The sequence below is a fragment of the Lepidochelys kempii genome, chromosome 10 (genome assembly GCF_965140265.1).
Source record: "Lepidochelys kempii isolate rLepKem1 chromosome 10, rLepKem1.hap2, whole genome shotgun sequence".
In the NCBI taxonomy this organism is placed as follows: domain Eukaryota; kingdom Metazoa; phylum Chordata; order Testudines; family Cheloniidae; genus Lepidochelys; species Lepidochelys kempii.
Window position 1 is genome coordinate 78,251,837 of NC_133265.1, and position 26,722 is coordinate 78,278,558.

General features: G+C 46.8%; 2 protein-coding genes across 6 annotated transcripts in view; one reads left to right on the top strand and one right to left on the bottom strand.

Moving 5' to 3' along the window:
- The window catches only part of RASL12 (RAS like family 12), a 26,117-nt gene extending 13,395 nt beyond the window's left edge, over window positions 1–12,722 (top strand). For 3 of the 4 annotated variants that reach the window (XM_073304333.1, XM_073304332.1, XM_073304331.1), the window contains 3 exons: window positions 1,590–1,663; window positions 3,463–3,653; window positions 9,038–12,722. In XM_073304333.1, coding sequence (XP_073160434.1) covers window positions 1,590–1,663; window positions 3,463–3,653; window positions 9,038–9,422 — 650 coding nt within the window. In that variant the 3' untranslated portion in view covers window positions 9,423–12,722. The remainder of the gene's footprint in view (window positions 1–1,589; window positions 1,664–3,462; window positions 3,654–9,037) is intronic. The other variant, XR_012154099.1, reaches the window with a different exon arrangement.
- Window positions 11,342–25,432, bottom strand: SLC51B (SLC51 subunit beta). Of its 2 annotated transcripts, XM_073304330.1 has the most exons (7): window positions 25,320–25,432; window positions 24,393–24,527; window positions 19,177–19,274; window positions 17,750–18,124; window positions 16,963–17,100; window positions 14,921–15,011; window positions 11,342–12,384 (listed from the first exon to the last, which is right to left on the bottom strand). In XM_073304330.1, the coding sequence occupies exons 3-7, from the start codon at window positions 19,214–19,216 to the stop codon at window positions 12,171–12,173; spliced, it is 858 nt and encodes a 285-aa protein (XP_073160431.1). In that variant the 5' UTR covers window positions 19,217–19,274; window positions 24,393–24,527; window positions 25,320–25,432; the 3' UTR covers window positions 11,342–12,170. The 2 variants fall into 2 exon arrangements, 1 of the variants encoding a protein (XP_073160431.1); XR_012154098.1 differs by lacking the exon at window positions 25,320–25,432 and having other exon boundaries at window positions 14,921–15,137; window positions 24,393–24,518.
- Window positions 25,433–26,722: the final 1,290 nt, after the last annotated feature.

Sequence of the window (26,722 nt, forward strand, 5' to 3'; positions counted from 1 at the left end):
GACAGCAGCAGGGAGGGCGTGTTGAAGGCATGTGTCTATGATTGACTCTGAGCCACCAAAGGGTCCATTTTGAACTGGGATGACCCTCCTGGGGCCAGGTTCTACAGCCAGCATCCACCTGTGGTGCGGCACAAAGTGTCCATATGTGCCAGAGGATCTGGCCCAGTGTTCTTTACAGGGAAACTGTGATGGGCTAATGGCAGTAACATCTGTGGAACAAAACCATCCCTGAAGTAACTGCCATTGCCTTCATTGGCGTTACAGCTCGGTGACTTTGCTCCTGTGACCAGATCAGTCCGATCAGCACTTTATAAATACCAACAAGCAATTAGAGTAGATTGTTTTCCAAGAATCTAGGAAAACGGGGGATGTTTCCATCTCCAATCAGACAACTGTCCAAAAAGCTCTGTTTTCCATACTCACTTCTGGCACAAGTCCTGTCAGAAACCACCCAATCAACTAGCTTCAGGGGCCAATGGGAATAATTGGGCCTTCTTTTGTCTCTTTGTAGTAATAAACACGTGGCAAATGTATCTCTAGGTAACAACTGTATTGATTTCATTGCGTCTCACTCCCCTGCATCCTTCACATGCCACCTGTCTTCAAGGGTATGCTCTTTGGGTCTGGGACAATCCTTTTACATGTTTGTACAGCACCTAGGACAGTGGTGCTCAAACTTTTGTACTGGTGACCCCTTTCATATAGCAAGCCTCTGAGTGCGACCCACCCTTATAAATTAAAAACACTTTTTTATATTTAACACTATTATAAATGCTGGAGGCGAAGCGGGGTTTGGGGTGGAAGCTGAGAGCTCGCAACCCCCCATGTAATAACCTCACGACCCCCTAAGGGGTCCCGACTCCCAGTTTGAGAACCCCTGACCTAGGACAATGGGCCTTCGAGTCTGAGTAATGCCTCTAGGCACTACGGTGATGCAGCTATGAAAGAATAGCAATGCGTTCAGGCATAACCGTGGTCTAGTCAAATTATATGGCTAAGCTCAACACTGACTCGTCTTAGTCGTGCTTAAAACGATGGAACGTGTGGGAGGTGTGCTAAGCAGTGAGAAGTAATGGCTTGTTATGCCATCCCGATTCACCTACTGCTAGCAGATCTCGTGGCTAGAGCCTTGTGATCAGTGCTGTTCTTCAGGGGCCAGGACCAGGGACCTCCACTCATGGGTGCTGACTTTTATTTTTCCCCAGGGGTGCTCCACCCCCCACTTCGCCCTGAGGCCCCCTCCCCCGAGTCCTTGCTCCGACTCTTCCCACCCCTGCTCCGCCCCCTCCCCCGAACCCCCCACCCGACTGCTACTCGCTGCTCTCCGCCCTCCCGCAAGCACCTTCCCCAGCCACCAAACAGCTGACCGGTGGCGCCGCCGAACAGCTGTGGCTGGTGTGTGCTCAGCACGCACTAGTTTTTCTCCATGGGCGTTGAAGCACCAGAGCACCCACAGAGTTGGCGCCTGTGTCTCCACTTTCATTGAGTGGAAGATGTAAATACCTGGGGCTCAGCCTTCCCGGAGTGTGTGGCCCAGAATGTGAAAGGCTCTCGTCCCAGCCGCTCACAAGAGCTCATCTGTTTTGCAGAGGACACCTACACATCAGAAGAAACTGTGGACCAGCAACCAGTGCTGATGAAAGTGATGGACACAGCTGACCAGGTAATGGCGAAGGGCTTCTCCAGGGGATCGAAGGAGGAAGTCTCTGTGCCTCTAGAAAGGATGGCAGGCTCCTGCTCCCCGTGGAGCACGCAGCAGGGATCTCAATAGAACGGGGTGGTGACTGTGAAACGAATGGGGAAACCGTCTCTGCATGGTTTGCTGTGAAGTCTCACATTTCACCAGGAGTGAACGTTGCCCCTGTGCAGAGGCCAGCACGAGGCGTATGTCCAGGGGGCCTCAGTGCGGAGGCCCTGTTCTGGCCTGATGCACAGGGGCCAATTTCATCCCGAATATCGACCTCGTCATGAGAGAGAAAAGGAGCAAGCAGGGAGGTCAGAGCTACAAGTAGCTGACTACGCGAATCAGCTATTTCTACCCAAGTTAATCAAGGGTAGGGTTTTATCCTGCTGCCTGTCACTGTGGTATCTGGGCGCCTGCCACATAAAACTGATAGTTATAGCAAGGTCCCTAGTGATTTCCTCACATCTCTGGTTCTTCTTCCCAGCTGGGGTGAAAACTCTGCTAGGGGTGGAGGGTTTGTATCTGTTGCCTAGGAGAGCACTGTGAGTAATAAAGGCGAGATAGCTGGTGGTACCTGGAACTCACCAAAGTGCAGTGGGAGCTGGGCGCTCAACTTTCGGAGGCTCCTTGGAAAAACCTCCAGCCCGAAAGGGCCCTAACACCACTGGGGCTGCTTGTCCCATCAAGAGCTGGCAGAGCTTTAGCCCAGGTGCTGACCGCCGCTCCTGCCACTGAAGTGAACGCTCTCCAATCTCCCACGGCCCCCAGGGCAGGCTGTTCTGTTGTTCGTTACAAGTCCAGGCTAGCCAATTTCACTTGTACAATACATCAGCGATGTCTCTGCAGCGCGACACAGACAGTGACTCACTTGTGGATATATATTTTATTGTTTGTAGCTCATGGAGTAACTCCAGATTCTATGTTTAACCAAGACCAGCTGGCGTGTCTGTGTACTGGTGACCCGCAAGTTGGGCAGGGGCTCTGATCCCAGACTCCTTCCAGTTGCTGGCGTCGCCAGCGAAAGGGGGCCCGGCGAGAGGGGGCCTTTCTTTGTCAGCTGCAGCAGGATCAGGGCCACAGAGAAGTGAGCTTTAAGCCACCTTTGCACACCCTCCCCTCTGCTGATTTGTACTGTGTGTATTTCATCCATATTTGGGGAATCGGGTCACATAGGCTTAAGTCTCAGGATAAACACATAGTGCAGTAACTTACAGGGGGGTCCTGGTGCTGCTGTGCCCTGGGACACTACGTAGATTTAACCTTACACCTCCGCTCACAGATAGTCCTGTCTCTCATGGGCCTCCCCCATGCTCAAGGCCTAGACCAGTGCCCACTGGAGTCAATGGAAAGATTTCCACTGCCTTCCACTGGGCTTTGGATCAGGCCCCCTGGAGTCCATCCCAGAAGGCCTTCCCACCGGCTCTCCCTGCCACAAACAGAATTTCTTTGTTACAAAGAAAACCCACCGATTAAATGAATCAATGCAAAAGGCTGCCTGAAAGGCTAGTCTTTCTGGAAGCCTGCCCGAGAGAAAACCTGACTCCACCACTGCGTGCTTTTGATTGCTCTGATTCGGGGCAGCGTGAGCTGTTTCATATCATTGATTCGTTGCACAAGGAACTTTTTCATGCCAAGCCAAGTCTGTTCTTAAACGGCCTTTTGAAATAAGCTTAGTTTTGAAACAATGTACAAAGCGCAAGACGAGCAAATGCCCCCAGAAGGGCTCTGACAGTGGCACTGGGGGCCTATGCTAATGCTGTCCTGTGTTACTCTTCTAGGATGTACCAGTGAATTGCGAACGCTATCTCAACTGGGCCAATGCATTCATGGTCGTCTACAGCATTGACAACAAAAGGAGCTTTGAAGGTTGCCGTCAGTACCTGGATATCATTTCCCTCCACACGAAAGGCATTCAGCACGATTATCCCATCCTCCTGCTGGGAAATAAGCTGGATTTGGAGCAATACAGGTAACAATCTTCGATCTGTTCCATGCAGAAGGGTGACGTTGCTTAGCCCAGACGGTCCCGTGGAGATGCGCTCTGTGCTGACTTTAACCTTTAATTTATTTCAAGTTGCCCCATTGTTAGCCCCAGAGTCCTCACTTTATGCAGAGAAGGGCAGCTGCAATGCAAGCTTCCCTGACAAGGTAGCTCAACTTGATCTGGAGGGGACAAGGGAGTTTGGGCTCCAGCCAGGCCTGCATGTCTCTGCTGAGAAAAGGGGACAAGTTAGTCCCGATGATCGTGGTGATTCTGTGACGTGAACACCTGTTCACTGAGCTCTGGACTGAGAATATGATATTATTTTACACTGAGCCATGGAGTGTTTCTCCTTCAGAAATGAACTCGCTTTTGGGTTGAAAAGTGCAGCAAGGAGCATATGTTTGGCTGAATCCCCAGGACCAGATGCTGCTGTCCTCACTCATTAATTGTCTTCTTGAAGTCAATGGGTTTCGCGGAAGGGCTGGAGGCGTGGCTCTGATGTTAATGTTTGGGGGAGGCTCTGAAAGCATGAATGTGAGATTGTCATTTCTGATGATTTTCTCTGCCGAGAAAGGGGAACATTTAGCTGCATAGTTGATGTAGGATTGGCAGCCAGGCAGATAGATGTATGTTTATTCTGTTAAGGTGAATTGAAGGGAACACACATCACTGTCATCCACTGAAGATCTCACAGATGTGTGTGTGGGGTGGGGGGAGCGCAGCTGATCAGCTGTTGGGGCTTAACTCCTATGAGCTTCAGAATGTGCATCCTGCTAGCTACTGCCTAAAATGGCCGAAGGGTCCATTGTTGTACAGTAGAGACCTTCTTAAATGGCAGATCTGTTTTAAAAATGAAGCAGAGCCATTAACTTATATTAAATGCCTTCGTTATTGCATCTGAGGGCTTATTCTGATACTCGAGTTTAGCTAACTGTTTTGAATTTCTGCGCACTCAGACACTCTCTCACACACACACACACACTCAGTCACACTCCCTCTGTTATATTTAAGACAGGGCATTTGTTATCTGACTCTTGGCTGCCATTGCCCTGTTGTCGCTCCCCCTCTGCCCTTTCTTGGCCGGATGGCAGCCTGTGATCGGCTTCCCGCTGTAGGGAGGCGCCCACAGATTCAGTTCTGATGGCTCGGTTGTTCTGTAGCGCTAAGATGCACAATCCAATGCTGAATCTTTTGTTCATTTTCCCATAGTCCCTAATTGCTAGTTGTAGATGTGGGTCAGGACACCCCTTGCTCTTTGTGACCTTGCCTCCTGTTCCGAACATTTTCCCCCCCATACCCCACCCTCTTCCCTGCCCTGTGTCCGGGCACTGGCTGGAAGGTGATTTGCTTATTTTGAGGTTGCTGTTATTTTTAGCTGGTTTTTTTAGGCTGCATTGTAACCGTACATTTGAACCTCCTCCAGCTCCTCCTGTTACGTTGTCTGACTCCTTTTCGCAGAGTTCTTTATCCTGTGGTTCTCTCAGCAGGGGGCTAAATGCCTTTGATGTGGTTGCTGGCCTTGCATGCTACTCTAGGCCGATACTCCCCACTTCTTGCTCATTCTAGAGCCTGGTGGCACCAGTGTCTATTCCGACCACAGGAACCCACTGCACGCAGAGGGAGGGGTTTTACATTTTCCCTGTTGAATTGATTAAAGCTGGAAGGAACTGCAGGGTGTCCCTGGAACACCAGTGCCAGCCACTCCCCCCCCCACCCCCCCGTAAAGCTGAGAACAATAACCTGCAAGTAAATCCAAGCTATTACTGGAAACCTTGCTCTCTTTGCAGATGATCACAGCTGGAGCTTGCGAAGCTCCCTACCAGCCTTTGAAGTCCAGATAAGCCCCTGTCACAGATATAGTTTAACACCCCGTCTTTGGTACCCACCAGACTGCGCCCACCTCTCTGAGCCCCCAGAGTCTGAACAGAGTCCAGGCACTGTCCCTGTCTTGAGATCCCTAGGCACACTGTTGGGGTGCAGATCCTCTATCAAACACCTTTCAGAGTAACAGCCGTGTTAGTCTGTATTGGCAAAAAGAAAAGGAGGACTTGAGGCACCTTAGAGACTAACCAATTTATTTGAGCATAAGCTTTCGTGAGCTACAGCTCACTTCATCGGATGCATACTGTGGAAAGTATAGAAGATCTTTTTATACACACAAAGCATGAAAAAATGGGTGTTTACCACTACAAAAGGTTTTCTCTCCCCCCACCCCACTCTCCTGCTGGTAATAGCTTATCTAAAGTGATCACTCTCCTTACAATGTATATGATAATCAAGTTGGGCCATTTCCAGCACAAACCCAGGTCAATGCCATCAGCTCAGCAGCTTGACTGTTCCCTGCTGTTATGTGCTAGGTGCAACGTCTGATGTAACAACAGTGGCTCGGTGGGTTTCAGGGAGCTCCTTTTGACTTCCAGCTATGAGTATGGATGAGCCTGACCTGGGCAGTCCAGGTCTGCCTGTCCCTAAATCTCCAGGGGTTCGAGAGAGCAGGTCAAAGTCTGGCTCCTGGTCAGGACATCCAGGGCTTTGGTATTCAAGGCTTGGGGCAGGCCCATCGCTAGCTACGACCTTCCCAGCAGTTGAGGTTGCTGGGCAGACAGCAATCTCCTCAGGCTCAGGATCCAGCCAGCCCCAAGCCCCTGGGTGTGGTTCCCCTAAGGTACCTTCACCAGTAATGTCCTTGCCCATAGCATTTGTGTGAGTAGGAGGGGAAGCTGAGGTGGCCTTAGCCCTCCATTCCGCAGGGGCCAGGCAGTTGGACACCTGTTGTGGGCTTTTTTAAGAAGAGTTCAGTTAATCACTAGGGTTTCCCCTCTCGTTTTTCCCTTCCCAGTTACACACAGAGAGTCTATTGATTTTCTGAAAAGTGAGTTTGGGTTGGAAGGCAATGACAGATTGATCGATTGTTCCTAATGAGTACTTTCATAACACTTTAATCATAGAATCATAGGACTGGAAGGGACCTTGAGAGGTCATCTAGTCCAGTCCCCTGCACTCATGGCAGGATTAAGCATTATGTAGATAATCCCTGACAGGTGTTTGTCTAACCTGCTCAGAAAAATCTCCAATGATGGAGATTCCACAACTGCCCTAGGCAATTTATTCAAGTGCTTATCCACCCTGACAGTCAGGAAGTTTTCCCTAATGTCCAACCTAAACCGTTCTTGCTGCAAGTTAAGCCCATGGCTTCTTGTCCTATCCTCAAAGGTTATGGAGAACAATTTTTCTCCCTACTCCTTGTAACAACCTTTTATGTACAAAAAACTGTTATCATGTCCCCCCTTAGTCTTCTCTTCTCCAGTCTAAACAAACACAATTTTTTTCAGTCTTCCCTCATAGGTCATATTTTCTAGACCTTTAATCATTTTTGTTGCTGTTCTCTGGACTTTCTCCAATTTGTCCACATCTTTCCTGAAATGTGGGGCCCAGAACTGGACAAAATACTCCAGTTGAGGCACAGAGTAGAGTGGAAGAATTACGTCTCGTGTCTTGCTTACAACCCTCCTGCTAATACATCCCAGAATGATGTTCGCTTTTTTTGTAAGTGTGTTAAACTGTTGACACAAATTTAACTTGTGATCCACTATGACCCCCAGATCCCTTTCCACAGAGCTCCTTCTTAGGCAGTCATTTTGTAACCCATTTTGTAACCCATTTTGTACGTGTACAACTGATTGTTCCTTCCTAAGTGGAGTACTTTGCATTTGCCCTCATTGAATTTCATCCTGTTTACTTCAGACCATTTCTCCAGTTTGTCCAGATCATTTTGAATTTTAATCCTATCCTCCTAAGCACTTGCAACCCCTCCCAGCTTGGTATCGTCCACAAACTTTATAAGTGTACACACCATACCATTATCTAAATCATTGATGAAGATATTGAACAGAACCAGACCCAGAACTGGTCCCTGCGAGACCCCACTCATTATGCCCTTCCAGCTTGACTGTGAACCACTGGTAACTACTAGTCTGGGAACGGTTTTCCAACCAGTTATGCACCCACCTTTTTGTAGCTCCATCTAGATTGTATTTTCCTCATTTGTTTATGAGGAGGTCATGTGGGACTGTATCAAAAGCCTTACTAAGGATAAGATATACCACATCTACCACTTCCTCCATATCCAGAAGGCTTGTTACTCTGCAAAGAAAACTATTAGGTTGGTTTGACATGATTTGTTCTTGACAAATCCATGCTGTTACTTATCACCTTATTATCTTCAAGGTGCTTGCAAATTGATTGCTTAATTATTTACTCCATTATCTTTCCAGGCACTGAAGTTAACCTATTTCCCTTTTTATAGATGGGCACTATATTTGCCCTTTTCCAGTCTTCTAGAATCTCTCCCGTCTTCCATGACTTTTCAAATATAATCGCTAATGGCTCAGATATCTCCTCCGTCAGTTCCTTGGGTACTCTAGGATGTATTTCATCAGGCCCTGGTGGCTTGAAGACATCTAACTTGTCTAAGTAATTTTTAACTTGTTCTTTTCCTATTTTACCCTCTGATCCTACCTCATTTTCACTGGTGTTCACTAAGTTAGACATCTGGTTGCTACTAATCTTTTTGGTGAAAACTGAAACAAAAGTGTCATTTAGCACTTCTGTCATTTCCTGTTATTGTTTTTCCCCCCTCATTAAATAACAAGTCTACCTTGTCCTACGTTTTCCTCTTGCGTCTAATGCATTTCTAGACTGTTTTCATGTTACCCTTTATGTCTCTAGCTAGTTTAATCTCGTTTTGTGTCTTGGTCTTTCTAATTTTGTCCCTACAGACTTCTGTTGTTTGTTTATATTTATCCTTTGTAATTTGAACGAGTTTCCACTTTTTGTAGGACTCTTTTTTGAGTTTCAGATCATTGAAGGTTTCCTGGTTAAGCCAGGGTGGTCTCTTGCCAGACTTCCTAACTTTGTGGCATCCAAGGCCCTGAGTCAGTACATGCCTAACTAAGCATAGGAATAGTCCGATTGGCTTAAATGCACTGACTTTAATAGGATTACTCACATGTTTAATGTTGAGTTTTGGCTGAATCGGGGCCTGAACCCTCATTTTAGAAGGGTACCAGTGTAATAAATTGTGGCTGTGCATATCCAGGCACTAGGGTAGTTAGTGTGAAGCAAACCAAAACCTAATGAAGTCAATGGGAGTCTTTTCATTGACTGAAATGGATCAGGTACTACAGCGTAAATTCCTTTATCTGGCGCTCAAACCCTCTCTATAAGCTGCCACTTTGTATCAGGCTGTTGTAGTGGCTAAGGCTGGCCATTAGAGGGAGCGATGATCTCAGGCCCTGAGCCCGTGCATATCAGCTGTCATGGTTTGTGGTCTCTGCTCCGCTCACATCCTTCCTGTTCTCCTTTGACAGACAGGTCACCAAAGCCGAAGGGGTGTCTCTAGCTGCCAAGCATGGGTGCTCATTTTACGAGGTCTCTGCCTGCCTGGAGTTTGAGGCTGTACAGCATGTGTTCCATGAAGCTGCGCGGGAAGTGAGGAGGGAGATGGAGAGGAACCTGCCAGTCCGACCGCTGTTCATCACAGAGGAGAGGCCCTTCCTACACCTTGCTGCCCCGACTGCCGTGGCCTCCAAGCATGGCCTGGCCAGCTGCACGCTTAACACTCTCTCCACGGTCAACTACAAAGAGATTCCCTCCGTGGCACAAGCCAAGCTGGTCACGGTGAAATCGTCACGGGCTCAAAGCAAGAGGAAAGCTCCCACGTTGACCTTACTGAAGGGCTTTAAAATATTTTAAGCCTTGGCCCCTCCAAGGGATGGGAAAGAAGCAGCCACTGGATTTCATGGCATCCCGAGGAACCTTCTCCAACTTCTGCAGTGGCATATTTGACAATCTCCATGGCAGCATTGGCTTACAGACCATCTTCCATGATTTACTGACAATGCATTTGGCCTTAGATCTACAGCCAAGCACTTTGGTAGGAATGCAGCGAACAGGCCTGGGATTGAGTGCAGAAGAGTCTGAAACTTTGTCATAACGTCCTTCTAAATCACTGACTATTTGTCCAGTCCCTATAGCTCAGTATTGACATGATATTTGCACATTAGTCCTAGCGTTTGCACTGGGTGTTGGTAGAGCTATTTGTTATAGCAGAAGCAGGACAGAGAGAGGGAGAGATGAAGCCTATGTTATATTCGGCACGTCAGCAGGATGAGAAGCCGAATGCCCTCGCCCTGTGCGTAGGGTAAATAAACTTTACATTGTTCTCCCAAGAGGCCAGATCCTCTGCTTGTACGTGTGTATCACCACTTCTTGAAAAATCAGCTCCCTTAAATACACACTAGCTGATTAGACAAGCAGTGCAGCCCATGTAATAAGTGGGTCCAGAGTATCTAAATGCAGTGATCATGTAGAGGGCACAAATGTATTGCCCAGTTTGGTACCCTGTAGTGGGAATATTTGGATGGAATATACGACTTCATCAGAGCCAGGATGGTTTGTGGAGACATACTGGTTTTCACAAAACTTTCGCCCGGAAGTTTTTAGAGAGAGAGAGAGAAAGCAGCCGAGTGGCTAAGGCATTCAGCTGGCATGGGGGAGAGCAGGTTAGTTGTCAGTGCACTGTCCTGGGATGAGGGAGGCCTGGGTTAAAGTCCTGCTTCTGGCTGATTCACAGCAGAGTTTTCATCTGAGATCACTTCGACTCTGGCAGACCAGGGACATGAACCCAGGGCTCCCACATCCCAGGAACCTTGCTCTCTCTTTGCAACTTTGAAAGTTACCACAACATGGAATGGCTGTACTCCGGACAAGCTGTAGTATTTGGCTCATGTTGTCAGTGCTGAAGATCTGCAGTGTGAAGGCATAATGTCTGATGAATCTGGATAGAAGGTGGTCAGAGATACATGTTGGAGATAAGGTTGTTTGGGGTATCTTGACTGAATTTCCATACTTTCCAACATTAGGGGTTTGGGGTTTTTTAGACGTTTTTAAAGGGTTTCTGTAACTGAAAATTTCCTAGCTTTCCAGCGTTTTTTAAAATGTCAGTGTTCTTCTAAGGTTCTGTCCCCTAAAATTACTGATATGTATTTACAGCCCTAACTGGATTGGTCTGCAAATCCAGAGTTTGTATCCTGTGTGACTCCCATTGAAATCAGTGGAAACACTCCCTTCACTTCCATGGGAGCAGGAACAGGTCCATTGTTTAGAGATCTACAAATCCCATTTCAGGTAACTTGCTACAGCGCGTGTGCAGATGAAAGTCCTTATTGCCAGTATTGTGTTCAGCAAAAGCTAGCAAAATGTTGACAGTGTGCTCCAAGGCCAATAAATATCATTTAATGACCACAGAGCCCCCCCTAGTGGAATGTTAGCACGCTGCAACTGGTATGCCTTTCTCATGAAAGGACAACCGCAACTAGAATCCAGAAATGTACACAGGGTGGAGTCTAGTCTATACAGAAAAAGGAAAGCAGTACTTATTACCCATCCAGTGACACAGTGATTTAAATAATTCAAACAAAGCTGATGGCATGCATATCAAATCAAATCAGCAGTGTTTGCATTTTGCTGTTTAAGCAATAAGCAAGGAGAGGTTTTCAAATGAAATGGAAAAATATAAATATTGCAAATTGCAAATTATAATTGCAGCAGAATAAACACTTCCAGGTATCTAAAAACAAAAGCCTGCGCACTGAAATAACTTGTACCAAAAATATATTGAGTAAGGTTTTTTTTTTACAATGCAATGTTCCTTTTCAAAGACTTAGCCAATGGAATACTCCTTTACTGGGTGGATTTAAACAAAATCGTTTGTGTATAAGATTGATATATTTTCCATTTGTCTTAAATTATTTGTGGGTGTCTCCAGTCCATGCTCTCTGTGGAGAATGCTCAGTAACACTCAATCAAGAGCAATATTCACAATGAACAGGCCCTTTTCCTTAAGAAAGGTTATGTACTTTATTTTCCTTGTTGTCCATGGTTTGGGGACAGTAACTGCTCTGCTTCTGTATGGAATTGCACTTCTCTGCAAAGTCATGTATCTATAATTACACAATTTCAATCAACTACTTTGGAAAATATTTTAATAAAGGCAACTTTTGACGAGGCGTCAGCCTATCTGCTTAGCTTCAGCATTTTCTCGATGAACCTTCGCAGAGTTTTTTTTTAAAAGCATGCATTCCCTGGCTGACTGTAGGAAAATCCTCCCCCTTTCCTTGTCTGGTTTGGCTCATATAATTGTTTTGCAGTGGAAGCGAGTGACAGCTGAGAGAGGGTGGGCAAGGCTGGCATGTAGGAGTAGCCTTGGAACCAAATGACAGCAGCAGGTAAGGATCAGGCCGTATTGGCATCAAAGCCGGTGGGACCAGACCAGACGATCTGAGTCAAGAGCAGCTCATGCTAAGAAATCTCCTCTGCCATTTCTTTTTATTCCCTTTGATAAGCTGTGCTTAACTTTCAAAGCGCCAGTCAGCATGAATTTAGCTACATGACACTTGGTGAAATATTTGTCTGGGGTCTAGACTTGGATTGCGCTCACGGTTACATGTCCTCCTCAGACTTCTCTGCATACAGGGCTGTAACACTGCCATCCTTCCACTGAACCAAAACCTCCCCTGGTCTTTGTCCTTTGGGCAGCAAATCTTGCATGAAAGGATTCAAGTTATTATCTTCCTTCAAATCCACAAAGGGTGGCTTGGCTTCCGGCTCAGCTGGTTTGGCAGCTTGTTCACACATGAGGATAATCTTCCTATTTCTAATGGGGAGGGATACAAAAAGAATCAAGAAGTGAAACCGCAGGCTTCCGTGCGGCAGGTGTGGAACTGGCATATGCACGGCTCGGCGTGGTGCGTACATTCGCCGATGGTGGTTAGAAAACCCCAGAGGCGTCCGGGCGTGTAAATGGAGTGAAGTGTTTTAGCACACACAGCTGCCGTTTATATTACTACAGCGAATCCAACGAGAAAACATAATACACCAAGTTGTCTACATCGGGGGGTGGCCAAACCATGGCTTGTGAGCCGCCTGCAGCTCTTTTACAGTTAAAGTGCAACTCGCAGAGCTGCCCCGCCCGTTCCTTCTCCATCCACCAGACTGGGGGGTGGGGGAGAGCTCAGGGCTTCTGCCCTGGGGCAGGGGTAGTGGGGCTAGGGACTTCTGCCAGAGACAACTGGTGCCTGCTGGGGGGAGGGGGGGCACAATTTAAAGCTTTGTCTCCCCCAACAGCTTGAGTCATGTGCCCCCCAGGCATGCCCCCCCTTACTCTCAGTGGCCGTCCCTGCAGCCCCCAGCTGTTTGCCACCGCCTCTCCCCAGGGCCACAGCTCCCAGCTTGCTGACTCCAGCAGCTGCTGGTGACACTGTGTGAAGTGGAGCGGAGCAGCATGGGGCTGGGGCCAGAGCCAGGGAGCCTACCCTGGCCCCGGTGCGCACCCCTGCCACCCCGGAGCCGCTCAAGGTAAGCGGCGCTGGGCCAGAACCTGAACCCCTCCTGCACCCCGCACCCCAACTCCCTGCCCTGAGCCCCCTGCCTGCACCCCAACCCCCTGCCACACCCCGCACTCCCTCTTGCACCCCAACTCCCTGCCCTGAGCCCCCTGCTGCACCCCGCACTCCCTCCTGCACCCCAACCCCCTGCCCTGAGCCCCCTGCTGCACCACGCGGGCAGGGGCAGGGGTAGAGTGGGGGGCAGGGGCAGCGGCCCTTGGGCCAACGTACGAGTCCTCATGTGGCCCTCCTGGTAATTCGAGTTTGAGACCCCTGGTCTAAATCAAATGCCTAACACTTTGCTGCTGCTTCTTTCTTCTTTTAGATGAAGAGAAAACTCTTATTATTATATAACCTGAGTGTGGTGCAAAGATTGTTGCTTGAGGAGAAGACTCATTCTCAGCTCTGTGGTACTCGACCAATGTGTTTTAGCACAGCAGAGTGGTGTAATACTTGTTATCCCAGCAGAACCTGGATTATGAGGGTTGACACATTCTCTGATGCTGTATCTGACAATGATTAAATCCTACTTTTGCTCTAGAAACCAAACGGTGTGAAAGATTATTTTAAATAGGCGAGGCAAAGGGGCATCTATCTTAGGTACCTATTCAGCCCAAATTTTCAGAGTATTTGAGCTCCTCGCAATCTTATTTAAATGGATCTTTTCTCTTAGTAGCTCTGTGAGTTGGAGACATGCTATTATCTCCAGTTTATGTATGGGGAAACTGAGGCACAGAAAGGCTAAGTGACTTACCCAAGGTCATACAAGAAGTTGGTGGTAGAGCAGAACAAGAAACTGAACTGACCACTGGGCCTTCCTTCCTGTTCTAAAGGAAAGAGCACAGATCTGGGATTTCTTCCACTGTGGGAATGGGGTATTAAGATGCTAAACCTCTCCAGGCATCATTTACTTCATCTGTAAAACAGGGATAACAACTGCCTGCCATTGCACAGTACATCAGGAAACAGGTCCAAAGCATGATGGAAATGCAAACTGTTAACTCTTATTGATCTAATATTTCAGATGTGCAAGTGATTTTGTTTGGTGCCTGGCACACAATCGTAAGAATTTCTCTGCTGGCCACTCGGCAGCCATCAGATGGCAACAGCTTTCAGTCACTAGAGCCCTGCAGTGAATTCAGATTAGCAGCCTAGTGAGTAAGTAAGAACTGGAGTAGGTTGGAAAATGGTTCTGTCTTTGTGTGGACACCCACTGGAATGATTTTTTGAATCACCTCTTCTTAAAAGCAATCGTAATAAAGATCCCATTTAAAACAGCATGTTCCTCAACCAAAATCCCACAGGCTGTGTCCTGGCTGGTGATGCGCGGGCGTGTCGGGGGGGGGGCATGTGTAACCCACACACGTCCTGGGTGAGTTGTTCTGTCCCATCTAGTGGCACCGAGACCACTTAAAGAGAGAGTTAAATGATTTTGCTCTACAGCCTTAGCTAACAGCCAGCTGGCTTTTAGCTCATGTGGGAGGCTCATGCTTTAAGCTCCAGAGACTCCAGGTTCGATCCCGCCTGCTGACGACTGGGGTCTGTTGGCATTCCACATGCAGAGAGCCTGTGCACCTAAGGAGGGGGAACCCAGTTATCCCTACCCTGGCTGCCTCTAAGGACAAGCACTGAGGGGATTACAGCCTTGTCCCGCTCAGGAGCACATCCATGGAGCACTCTGTACAGGGTTTAGCAGCTGTCCCTCCTGCAGGTGCTGTCCCAGTGTCTCCATGGCCTTGCTCTCCCCTGTGCCCCAGCAGTGGGTCTTACAGCCTCCCTGTACCCCTAAAGTTCTGTGTGTCTTACCTGTTTGCCATGATGTTTATTCCCAGAAGAAGGAGGCCCAGAAACAGAACCACAAAGGACAGGACTAGAATGGAATAATTCCACGTGGATGCTGGCGGGGAGAAGCATTGACAAGTGAAGTCAGCGTGTGCAGAGCCATTCTGACAACCACGTTACAGCCAAGTTCTGTCGGGGGTGCTCCAAGTTGTGCGGAGTCGATGAGTTTGGTGCAGATCAGCTGCAGGATTAGGGGAGTGCAAAGGGGCCTGTGCTGAGCTCCCTTCAAAGAGTCATAGAGTTTGAGGCCAGAAAGGCCCATCAGATCACCCAGTCTGACCTCCTGTAGATCCCAGGCCACCAGCCCCACCCTGCACCCGCACACTGACCCAACCACCGAAATGAGACCAACAGATTACAGCCCACAAGAGGCTAGACTGTTGGGTGTCTTTGGGAAAGAACAGGAGGGTGTACCACTGTCCCAGGCCCCTGCACTGGCAGGGAAATGGTTAATGAGCTATACCCAGGTAATCCGGGAAAGCGACCCGTACCCACATGCTGCAGAGGAAGGTGAAAACCCCCCTCCCAAGGTCACTGCCAGTCTGACCTGAGGGAACATTCCTTCCCAACTCCACCTATGACGATCAGTTAGACCCAGAGCATGTGAGCAAGAACCAGCCAGCCAAGGACCTGAGAAAGTGACTGCTTGCTGCCACCTCAGGGCCCTGGCCTCCTCATCTCCAGCCATGGCCATGCCTAGTGCTTCGGAGGATGATCAGCTCAGGATCTGGCCCACCGTGCGTACATTATATGCCTGAAGAAAACTAGCTCTTTCATAAGCTTGCTGCATGAGAGCCTAATCTGCTGAAGCTCTGAGGGCCAGATCCTCGGAGGTTTTTAGTCACTTAACCGGGCCTGAATGTCTCCTGCAAAATGCATAAACGCCCTCTGCCCCTGTTGATTTCACAAGTGCTGTGAAAGGCAGGGTAGCCCCTGTGACCTTGCAGGACCTCTAACGTGCCCTTACGTGGCCTGCTCCTGAGGACACATCACGTAGGCTGTGTACCCCAATTCAGGAGCACCCCAAGGCAGCTGCTTGTCAGGAGTGAAAAGAACCTGGCAGAATTAAACCTCAAAATGGGTGAGTGGGCTTTTACCCAAAGAGAAGGAGGGAGTCTAGGGCTGAAGCAGAGAGGAGAACTTATTTGTCCTGGTGTGTTATCAGCAAGTAATCGAAAGCAGTCCAGACCTGAAGTCCTTACTCAGGCAAAACTCCATTTACTTTGGGATTTGGCCCATTAAAAGCTAATATTTGATGATCAAACTCCATGGCATGCCTGAGCTCTTCTACACACTCTTTATTGGATTTAATCCCAGTGTTTTCTGTACCAGTCTCTGGAGCCAGCTCCAGCCCAGGATAGCCTGGCTTTTTCCCTTGGGTGCTAGGACTCTGATCCTGCACCACAAAAGTCAAGGGGAGCTTTGCCCTTGACCTCAGTGGGTGTGGGACTGACCGTATGTCCTCAGCCCAGCCCGCATCATCCGTGCCTCCTGTTCTGCCGAAGCAGCTGCTGATCAGACCTTTGCTCCAATGGCTGGAAGACCCATTCGGCAGAAAGGTCAGTCAGCACACTGGAGCCGTTTCCATGTGGGATGTAGAAATATGCAAGGGAGATCTCGGTAATAAGATGTCGCCCATCCCACTGGTATTTGCCTCTTGATTCTAGAGGCCCTGCCAGAGCCAGGGAAGGACCTAGGTTTGTAACATAGGCAGCTACCTCTGGAGAGAGTTAGTCGGGAATTTTCTGATGAAACATGTTTTGGGAAAAGGCTGATTTATCAACACTGAAATTGTTCGTGGGAAAGAGCTGGTTTTAAAAATCACCCAAGTAAAAAAAATCTTGGAAACTCATAAACTCTCATGGGACAGGAAAACCATTTCTGGCCATCCTCTACGGCTGGAGTAACTCCCCTTGCTATCTGCCACTAGCCAACAAGGTTCACAACCAGACATTTGTTTCCCCTGCAGCCCCCGGCCGTCTACCATGTTAAGTTATGGTACTTACAATCTTCTGTCCGGAAAAACCACAACATCTCCTGTAGTTGTTCTTGAGACATTCCAGAAATGGGATTGCCTTCCACCTCGTCATGCATTTGTGCGGTGGTAAGAGCCATAGCGAAATATCTACTGCCCTCTGCCTTTGCTGTGAAAAAACAGAAAGATGGACGGGACATCTGTTTCCATTGCAAATGCACAAGATAGAAGAGCCTCGCTACTGATTCACAGGGCTGAATTTCTCTTGTTTCTCATGTATGCTTGTGCGGGTGCAACTCAAGTATGCAAAATGGGGTTTTGTGGGCACAGGCCATTGCATGCACAAAAGTAAGCTTGCAAACAGGGTCTACAGCTGAAAATGTGGCTCAGAGTATCCCAGGAACAGGAATCTGAGAAAAATGTCTGTGCTCCATATAGATCTTTATTTGTCAGGTTTTCTTACTTATGGCCAAATCAGGAAGTCAGTGACACTCTGACCTTTGAGTTCAGTGAGACCAGATCTCGTTCTTTTATACTCAGGTTTTACCTAAAGGGACTGAGAAATCTGAAGTTGACTTTCTACCTTATGGGGCCTATAGCATCAATACCTATCTGCATGCTTGTTAAAGCCCTTTGTTATCTGTGGGAGACGCTGCCCAGTGAACAGTGTTGTTTTTTTCAGCTGATTGGCGGACACTGCGGATCCCCTTTGTGTGTGATACACAGGATGGCAAGAACGCAGCAAATTCATTGCATATTATTAGCAAGCGTTCCATGAGTTTAGTGAGTGTCTTTTCTTTTTGGTGTCTGATGCTTACCTGGCTTCTGATCGCATACGCTCTGCCCCCTACTGACTCGCCATCGGGAACTTGGGCTTTTTGTATTCGTCAGAGTGGCTTTATTCTTTTCTGCAGTCAGGTACATACGGATGCTGCCCACAGAGTGCAGCATGAAATTAACACACTCCCAGTTTGCATGTGCTGCACTTTCACAGGGACTTGACCGCACGCTGTTGGCTTCATCTGAAGACAGACATTTCCTGGTGCCTTGATTGATCAAGGAGTTGTCTTGCCAAGACCAGTGTTGGAACTCTGAAGTGGGATTACAGTCCTCTAAAAGTAAATTCTCATCTGTTGTGCTGGCTTGTAAACACAGCTTGACTTTAACGTTTTGAATGAGAAAACCCTGTGTGCCTGCAAAGAAACCAGAGCTTGAGCACAGTCATCCTGTACGGATGGGACGGTTATCTACAAAGTATGGTACAGACAGTAATCAAGTCAAGCAATCTATTAATGTCTACAGGGAGCAGACAGGACTCATGCAAAAGCCACACAAGCAGTGAATTGCATGGAGCTCAGTTTCCCTCTCTTGGAAGGACTGAGTCAGCTCTCCTGGGATTTCAACCTGTTGTTGTTCTAAGGAGCCTAAGTGTTTCAGATCAGAAGGAAACCCACTGCAGTCCTTTATAAGCTGCTGCTCTACAGTTGGGGGAAGAGGTTATCCATGTCCTCATTAACATCCCCAGCTTACAACCCAACTGCTCAGCTACATCTGTGATCTGGCTCTCTCGGTATTGGGGGGAATATCAAGTTCAGCTACTAGACCTTTTATTGTTCCTAGCTAATCTTGGGTATTTCAGTCCTAGCACATCTCTGCTATGGGCAGTTCGAGAAAGCTCGTCCCTATAATGAATGACTTTGGGTCACATTGTGCCCATGGTTACACTCGGGTAACGACCCTGACGTCAATGGGATCGCAACAGCCTAACTGAGGGCAGAATTTGGAAGTAACTGTCACTGGGGTTACTCCAGTTTTACGCCAATATGGACTAGAGGAGAACTGGCCCATGGCTCAGAACGTAGACAGCCAAATGATCAAGGAGCTAGAGCCCCACTTGTGTAAAACATGACTGCAATAGCACACTTATATTTACACACGCAGGTATCGTGTGTGCACGCACACACTCAAACCGAACCTCTGTTTGCCAATGGCCAGACTGGCATTGAAAGAGCCACTTCAGGTGCCAATGCCCATTTTCAAGCCAGATGTGGCAACTGGGCATGCAGATATAGGGAAGCAATGGTGCATCTAAGTAGGGCACCTAGCCCCAGAGTGATTCATTTTGTAGCCCTGATTGTCAGTGCCGCCTGCTCAGCCTGACGTGGGTAAGAGTCCAAGCCCAGGAGCTGTCTCGGTATGGGGGGGCTGCTCCGTACGCTGTCCTTTCACCAAGCAGAGACTCTACCTTGCACCAGTAGAAAGAGGATTATCCAGAGTGACTTCATAGTTGTAGGTACTAGTCTGAAATGGAGAGGCCTTCTTCGAAGTATGGTACTTGGAAACCTGGGAAAGTAAAAAAGCCAAGAGGTTATGGATACTTTCTTGACACCCTGAGAACCTGGGTTGTCGTAGTTTGATAGTAGTAGAGGTCACTGCCCATATCCATGCAAAACAATGTCGCTGCTGTAACAGGCTCAGAAGAACCAAAGATGTTAGGCCAGCATGTCCATTTCCCAGTGTCCAGCATCTGAGCTCTCTTCCGTCTCATTTTAAACACATGAGCAATGGGAGATCCAGCCCATTCCACTGCCTGCTAGATCGGCCCTTTCAGACATATGTTCTGACGTCCAGCTTCGACTTCTGTGCTGCTTTCTTCTCATTACACCAGGCCGAGCTGACAGGATGGGATGCAGAGCTGATTCTAAGAGCCACCCAGGGAGCTGCCATCCCCTGAGCAGCCCCTTGGCCTGCTGCTAGGAGCCAGCTCCTTTCCCAGCAAGGCTCCTTTCCTCTGTTCCTTCCTCAAGTGGCAGCTGCTTCCCTCACTGGCTCCCCTGCCATTCAGCACCAGAGATACGTCTTGTGAGAGCATCTGCTGCTAGTCAGAGGAAAGCAGAAGAAGTGACCAAGCCTTGAGAGTGGAGAACTCAGCTATCAGAAGGGGGAGGAGGCAGCTCCTGGTACCAGGCTGAAGGGAAGGTGTCTCTTGTTCCTTGAGTAGCTCCTAGAAGCAGGCACCTCTCACTCCTCTGAACAGACTGAGCATCCACCACCCGCCCCTTAAGAAGTCCTCAGCTCCTACACTCACTCTGCCTGTTTGTCCCACCACCAGTGTGCCTCAGTCCCATCTGGAGGGATTGAGGTGGGGATACTTGCCTGTTAAGGTCTGGAATGAGCCCATGAGACTTCATTTATTCAGTCCACTAGATGGTAAAAACTTTCATTCCCAAACTACTCTGGATTTGAACTGTGACCTACCTCTAGGTAAATGACTCTTCATCCCATCACTGGGATGACTCTTCATCCCATTCCCTGAGCTACTCTGTCTTCATATTTCATTAATTACTATTATAACCACAGAGATTTTTGCATCCATTGCACACTCTTGCTTTAAGGTGCAATAGCTCATGTTATTTCTTCTGACCCCAGAACTGCCCCTGGTCAATTGCTCACCAACACATTACACTGCTCAATGAATGCTAATAAGGACCCTGCTGACTATTACATGAAAAATCTGTACTACTGGTTATTCACCTAGCGATTGCTTTTTTCTGGCCTTAGGTCATGGATTACAATGTCTTAACAATTCAAAGTTCATATTTTATGGCCAGCTAAGCATGCAGGCTCATTTCCTCGTGACAGACAGTCATGCTATAGGCAGTACATGTGCAAATGGGATTCTGCAATGTTATGTTTTACAATAGCACGGCCTTTCAGAGAATGAAACCCCTGAAACCCCTGTAGGGACGTACGAGTTACCACACTCTCCATTAAGTTTGTATGCCTACATATAGATCATTCACCATAGAAAGAACAAGCAAACTACGGTGTGCCACAGGAAGCAACTTATCTGAATGTTACCTCCAAACAAGAAGTCCAACACTGAATGTTTTAAATCGTGAAGAGATGTTTTCTGTGTAATAGCATGTTCTAATAATAATATTTGACATTTATATGGCATTTTTTATCCCAAAATGCTTCATAAACTATGGGCAAAATCTTTAAGTCCTTGCTCAGATCAAACTCCCATGGACAGCAATGAATTCAGGAGATTTGTGCTGGAAATGGCCCAACTTGATTATCATACACATTGTAAGGAGAGTGATCACTTTAGATAAGCTATTAGCAGCAGGAGAGTGGGGTGGGAGGAGGTATTTTTTCATGCTTTGTGTGTATATAAAAAGATCTTCTACACTTTCCACAGTATGCATCCGATGAAGTGAGCTGTAGCTCACAAAAGCTTGTGCTCAAATAAATTGGTTAGTCTCTAAGGTGCCACAAGTACTCCTTTTCTTTTTGCGAATTCAGGAGAGTGGCTTCAGAGGATTTAGCCCCATAAAATACCAATGAACAGCAACCACCTCTGGGGTGGAGAGCAGCAACCAAGCAGTGTTTTGCGCATGAGTGGGAGAAGGGGAAATTTTGGTAAAGGACATTAGGGCAAACCCCCTGCTATTATGGAAACGGTGAAGGAATCTTTTACGTCCACATGTTCCTGACAGGAGCTCCATATTTAAAGCCTCATTCATCTCTCTCACACACAAAATAAACTCACTGAATTCCGTTTATCTGCCTCCAACATATGAAAGCCTGAACTGAGCATATGGTTCCAGAGAGCTTTGCATTTCAAGCCTGAACCACAGCCTTGTAAACTGCCCTCTCACAGGTATTATGATGTGCAGCATTTCATGCTTAAAATCATTGGCTCTTTTGCTTCGATAACCAAAAGCCGGGGGCTGGTCTCTCCTTGGAGTCTGTTGAATTGGAATTAATTTGCAAACTGAACACAATTAAATTAGGCTTGAATAAAGACTGGGAGTAGATGTGTCATTACACAAAGTAAAATTATTTCCCCATGTTTATTTCCCTCCCTTCCCCCCACTGTTCCTCACACATTCTTGTCAACTGCTGGAAATGGCCCACCTTGATTATCCCTACAAAAGGTTGTGGGGTTTTTTGGGTTTTTTTTTCCCTCTCCTGCTGGTAATAGCTCACCTTACCTGATCACTCTCGTTACAGTGTGTATGGTAACACCCATTGTTTCATGTTCTCTGTGTATATAAAATCTCCCCACTGTATTTTCTACTGCATGCATCCGATGAAGTGAGCTGTAGCTCACAAAAGCTTATGCTCAAATAAATTTGTTAGTGTCAAAGGTGCCACAAGTCCTCCTTTTCTCTTTGCGGATACCGACTAACATGGCTGCTACTCTGAAACCACAGCCATAGTTGCTGTCACTAAGGCTACGTCTACACGAGGAGTTAGGGATGCAATGCCCTCACTCACGACACATCCTCCTGCTACCTCTCACTGAGCGAGCGTGCGTCTAAACAGCAGCGTAGCCATGGTAGCATGGGTAGTGGCAGTGAAGGTACCAGTTAGCCAGGCTGAGTACATACCCACAAGGTTCAGGCAGGTTTGTACTCGGCACACCTAAGCCTCCGTGGCTATACTGCTTTGTACACTGACATTAGCTCAATGAGCTCCAATGCAAATGTGTGTATACAAACAGGGGAATCATACTGCTAACTCATAGTGTAGATACAGCCTTAGATCACTGGGCTAGACTCGCTGGAGCTGCACCGTGACCAATTCAGAGTTAAGTTTGCAGTCCTATTAGAGACTCACCTCCTGATGTCTGTGATGGAGACACCGCACACTGTGCAGAGGTCCATCCGATGAAGTGAGCTGTAGCTCACGAAAGCTGATGCTCAAATAAATTGGTTAGTCTCTAAGGTGCCACAAGTACTCCTTTTCTTTTTGTGGATACAGACTAACACGGCTGCTACTCTGAAGCCTTTAATACTTTGGTACAATTTGGGGAACTCAGGAAAGAGAAAGCCAGTTTCCCAATTTTCCTAGCTTTTGATAATTTCAGGCCTGTGCACAATGGGGTCAATATTTCATCCTGTTTGGTGAACATTTTTTCCTCAGGTTATTTTGGGTGACATTACACCTGCAAAATTTCATACTGTTTTCAGAACCTGGATTTTCTCACTGAAATATGCAAGTCAGAGAAAACACGGATGCTCATCTGCATGGACTTTCACATTTCAAAAAACCTCAAGGTTCCACTCAAAACCAGGTGCTATGGAATTTTGCAGGTTTTGTCATGCCATTGCACCCTGTTTATTAAATTGCAATGAAATGTGGAAAATCAAATGGTGAGACTCACATTAATTGTGAATATTTTATACAACCCAACACCCAGTTCTGCAAAACCTTACTCATGATAGCAATCCTTAGGCATGCAGGCAATCGGGGAGCTGGAACATTTTGTACTGTGGGGGTGCTGAGAGCCATTGAACCAAATTGCAAACCCTGTATGTGATGGAAACTGCTTCAAGCCAGGGCATGCAGCAGCACGGTCAGCAGCTCTAGTTCCAGCACCTATACAGCCAATCTGATCAACTTACGAGTAAGTTTGTGAAATCAGGCTCTAGATATTAGGATCTGAGGATCTGGCCCACAAGAGTATATTCCCCCCCCACCCCACCCCCGGTTGGGCACACCATATTGCACAATCAAAATCTGTTCCAGAATGTCGCAAATATACCCTTTCTTTTTATTTTGCATGTTGACTTTTATTGGGCATTAACATTTTAGGCCATTTACTAGGAGACATGTTGTGCTCAGTCTGGGCGTAGAACTCCCAATGATGCTCATAAAAGCGCAATGCCAATTTTTTTACTCTATTGACAAATTAGATCAGCTGGCCAGCAGGCCTTGAAGGTCCTCCAACCCCATCTGTGATTTATCTTGTTGATACCGGCAACAAAGGCTCAGTCCAACCTTCAGAAAGGCCATCTATGTGGACTATTTGATAAAAAATGATTTATGTCCTTTCTGTCTCCTTGCCCTATCATCCTACAATATATTATAATACAATTACGATACTCAAATTTTGGGATTAAGCACCTTAGAAAATTGTATTCTCTTGTCTCTGTTCCGCTGGACTCAGTTTATGGTGATGGCTGTGTATTAATTGCATTAAATTTTGCATGTCATCCCAGATATTGGATCTGAATACTCTCATCCTAACTCTAGTAATAAATTTGTGTACACAGTGCAATACCTTGTAAACAGAAGCCAATGTTTTTGTGTCCAAGAAAGTTAAACTATGGAATCACTTCAACCCAAAGTTTTTAGCACTTGGGAGCAAAATTGTTTAACATATTAAAGGAAAAAATATTAAAACAGGGAGGCACTTTTTAAACTTTTCCATAATTGGAAATCTAGGAGCAAATCTACACAACATTTTTCAATCACAGTATTATTCTGGTTTTCTATACATAGGAGCTTAAACATTTGAATATGGGTCCCTTTCTTATTGATAAAAGGATACACTAACTTTTCTTAAGAATATCATGTAGGCTGTACACAAAAATCTCAAAAAAATCCCATAATTTTAACTTAAAAAAGAAAGAAAATCTCCTTTAAAAATACCTAACATGAACTCACCAGAAAGCCAGTAGTTCTTGGAGGAAGGGAAATTACGTTTCTTATGTAAATCTTGCCATCTGCAGCTTTGACGTGCTCGGCTGAGCACCTCTCAGTACTTCACATCAGCAGTTAGATCTTCTTTGCTCTGACTGTCTGAAAGTCACACACAGTGATTCATTCTGCTGCTCGTAATCATGTGGAAAGCAGAAACCTATAGGTATGTTTTTCAAAGTCCTGGAAAATAACACCACCCTCTGCTGTTGGTTCCATTTACAACACAGGGTGAATGAACTTTCCCCCAAGATGAACTTTAAGAATGTTCCATTTATTTACTCAAGTTGTTGGCATAATCAGTATGAAAAAGGAGCTCTGAATAAAACTAGATACTGAAACCTAGTACTCCGTTTTTAAAAAAAAAATTACACGATGTGGTTTTCGTGGCTCAACCTTCGTTATGTGAAACCATACAAGCAGAGGTGGATTAAGACGTATTGGAGCCTTGGGCACAAAGAACATTTCCCCTCCCCCTCCCCCCCCAACATCCCATTAAAAATAAGACTGTATCAAAATGCATTAATACAAAGACTCCATTCAGTGTTTACACACTGCATTACTAAGAAAGCAAATCATATCCCAGTTCATTATGCCTAAATTAACTGCTCAATTTTGCCACATAGAAAATTAATATGGCTAGATATTATCCATACCAGCACACAAAGGTGGTCGCAGCTCATCTGGACAACACTGGCATTTCAAGAATCAGTTGTCCACAGGTCAACAAATGGTTCTTTCACCTCCCCCAATATTTTTTAACCTGACCATTATGCATGTTTTTCCACCTATTGATCCTGTTACAGTTCAGTTTTTCTACTGTGACAGGAAGAGGTCTGAAAGACACTAGGCACAAGTCCAGAAAGTAACTTAATTAAAAGAAATAATCCTAACCTGAGCTAAAATGACTCTATTATTCATAACTTTAAGGTACAGGTTGCAGTCCATGCCCTAGTGGCACAGCTCGGGGCGGTAGGACTCCAGCCGGGAGTGGACATTCTGGCACAGCTTGGGGCGGGAGGAGGTGGTGGTCCCCATCTTCCTTCGCCGCCTAGTCCCGGCCAGGCGCAGGAGGATGCAGGGGGAGCCCGTCACCAGCAGCGGCGAGAAGCTGTGGGCAGCCGCGAAGAAAACAACAAGCAGGTGAGGAAGAGGCAGTGGCTGCTGCTGCTCCCTTGACCACGCTCGCCACCACTGCCTCATCCAAGAAGCCTTGCCCCAAGCCTGGCCAGCAGAGCAGAGGGCGCAGCAGTTAAATCATCCTGCCCTAGCATCATGAGATCTTCCCAGGGCTCCTGGGCACAGGCCCCAGGGGCCCGTGTGTTAATCCACCACTGTCATAAAAAGACACATTACAGGTGTTGCCCAGTGTTTGTAGATAATAACAACACTGCTATAGCACCTTCCTGCTGAGGCTCTCAAAGCCCTTTACAAACCTGACTGTGTTAATAAACACAGTCCAAAACACCCCTGGGAGGCAGGGACATATTTATCCCCATCATACAAGTGGAGAAAGGTGAGATAGCTAAATTATTATTGTTAACAATAATACAAGAGGTACATAAGCCTTGTTTTAGAGGTGCTGGGCATCCCACACACCAAATCTGAATTTGCTTATTTTTATCTGATTGTTCTACATATAATTAACATGCCAAGTTACACTGTGATAATGTCAGTTAACTATAGCAGTCCATGGAAGAACTGTAAGACATATTCGCTGGAGGAAAAGGTGGTAGGATAACTATTTGTTCCATGTGATATAGTGGCAGAAGGCCATTCTGCGATTTACTGGGGAGAAAGGGTGAGGGCTGTAGGAAAAGTATTGTAGTTAGCCAGATCGGGTCCCTTGCAGGTACACTCTAACTGATTAATCAGTAAAACTTTGCAATGCAATAATAATGCCAACGTATTGGTTTTAATGTCAGCCATATTTGCAAATAGGGATTAATGTCACAGAAGCCATTAGCGTTTTTACACGTGTCTGATCTTAGCATCTGAGTGCACAACTGAACGGTGAATAAAAAGGAAAAACCAGATACCATATCAGTGGTGAGGCTCCTAGCAGCCAAGTATCATGAATAGCATATGGTCAGGGAATGGTTGTCACAGGCTCCACGTTCTCTCCCTGCCTTCAGCATTTTCCAATTTGAACTGAAACCTCTTTGGTGTTGAAGCTGCATCCTGCAATCATTTATCTTTGAGTTCTCCCTCTATATGCAATTCAGAGCATTCTCTGCCCGTCCCTATAAAACCTTATCCTGCCAATGCTCAGACTCCCCAGACAGATAGGATTTACT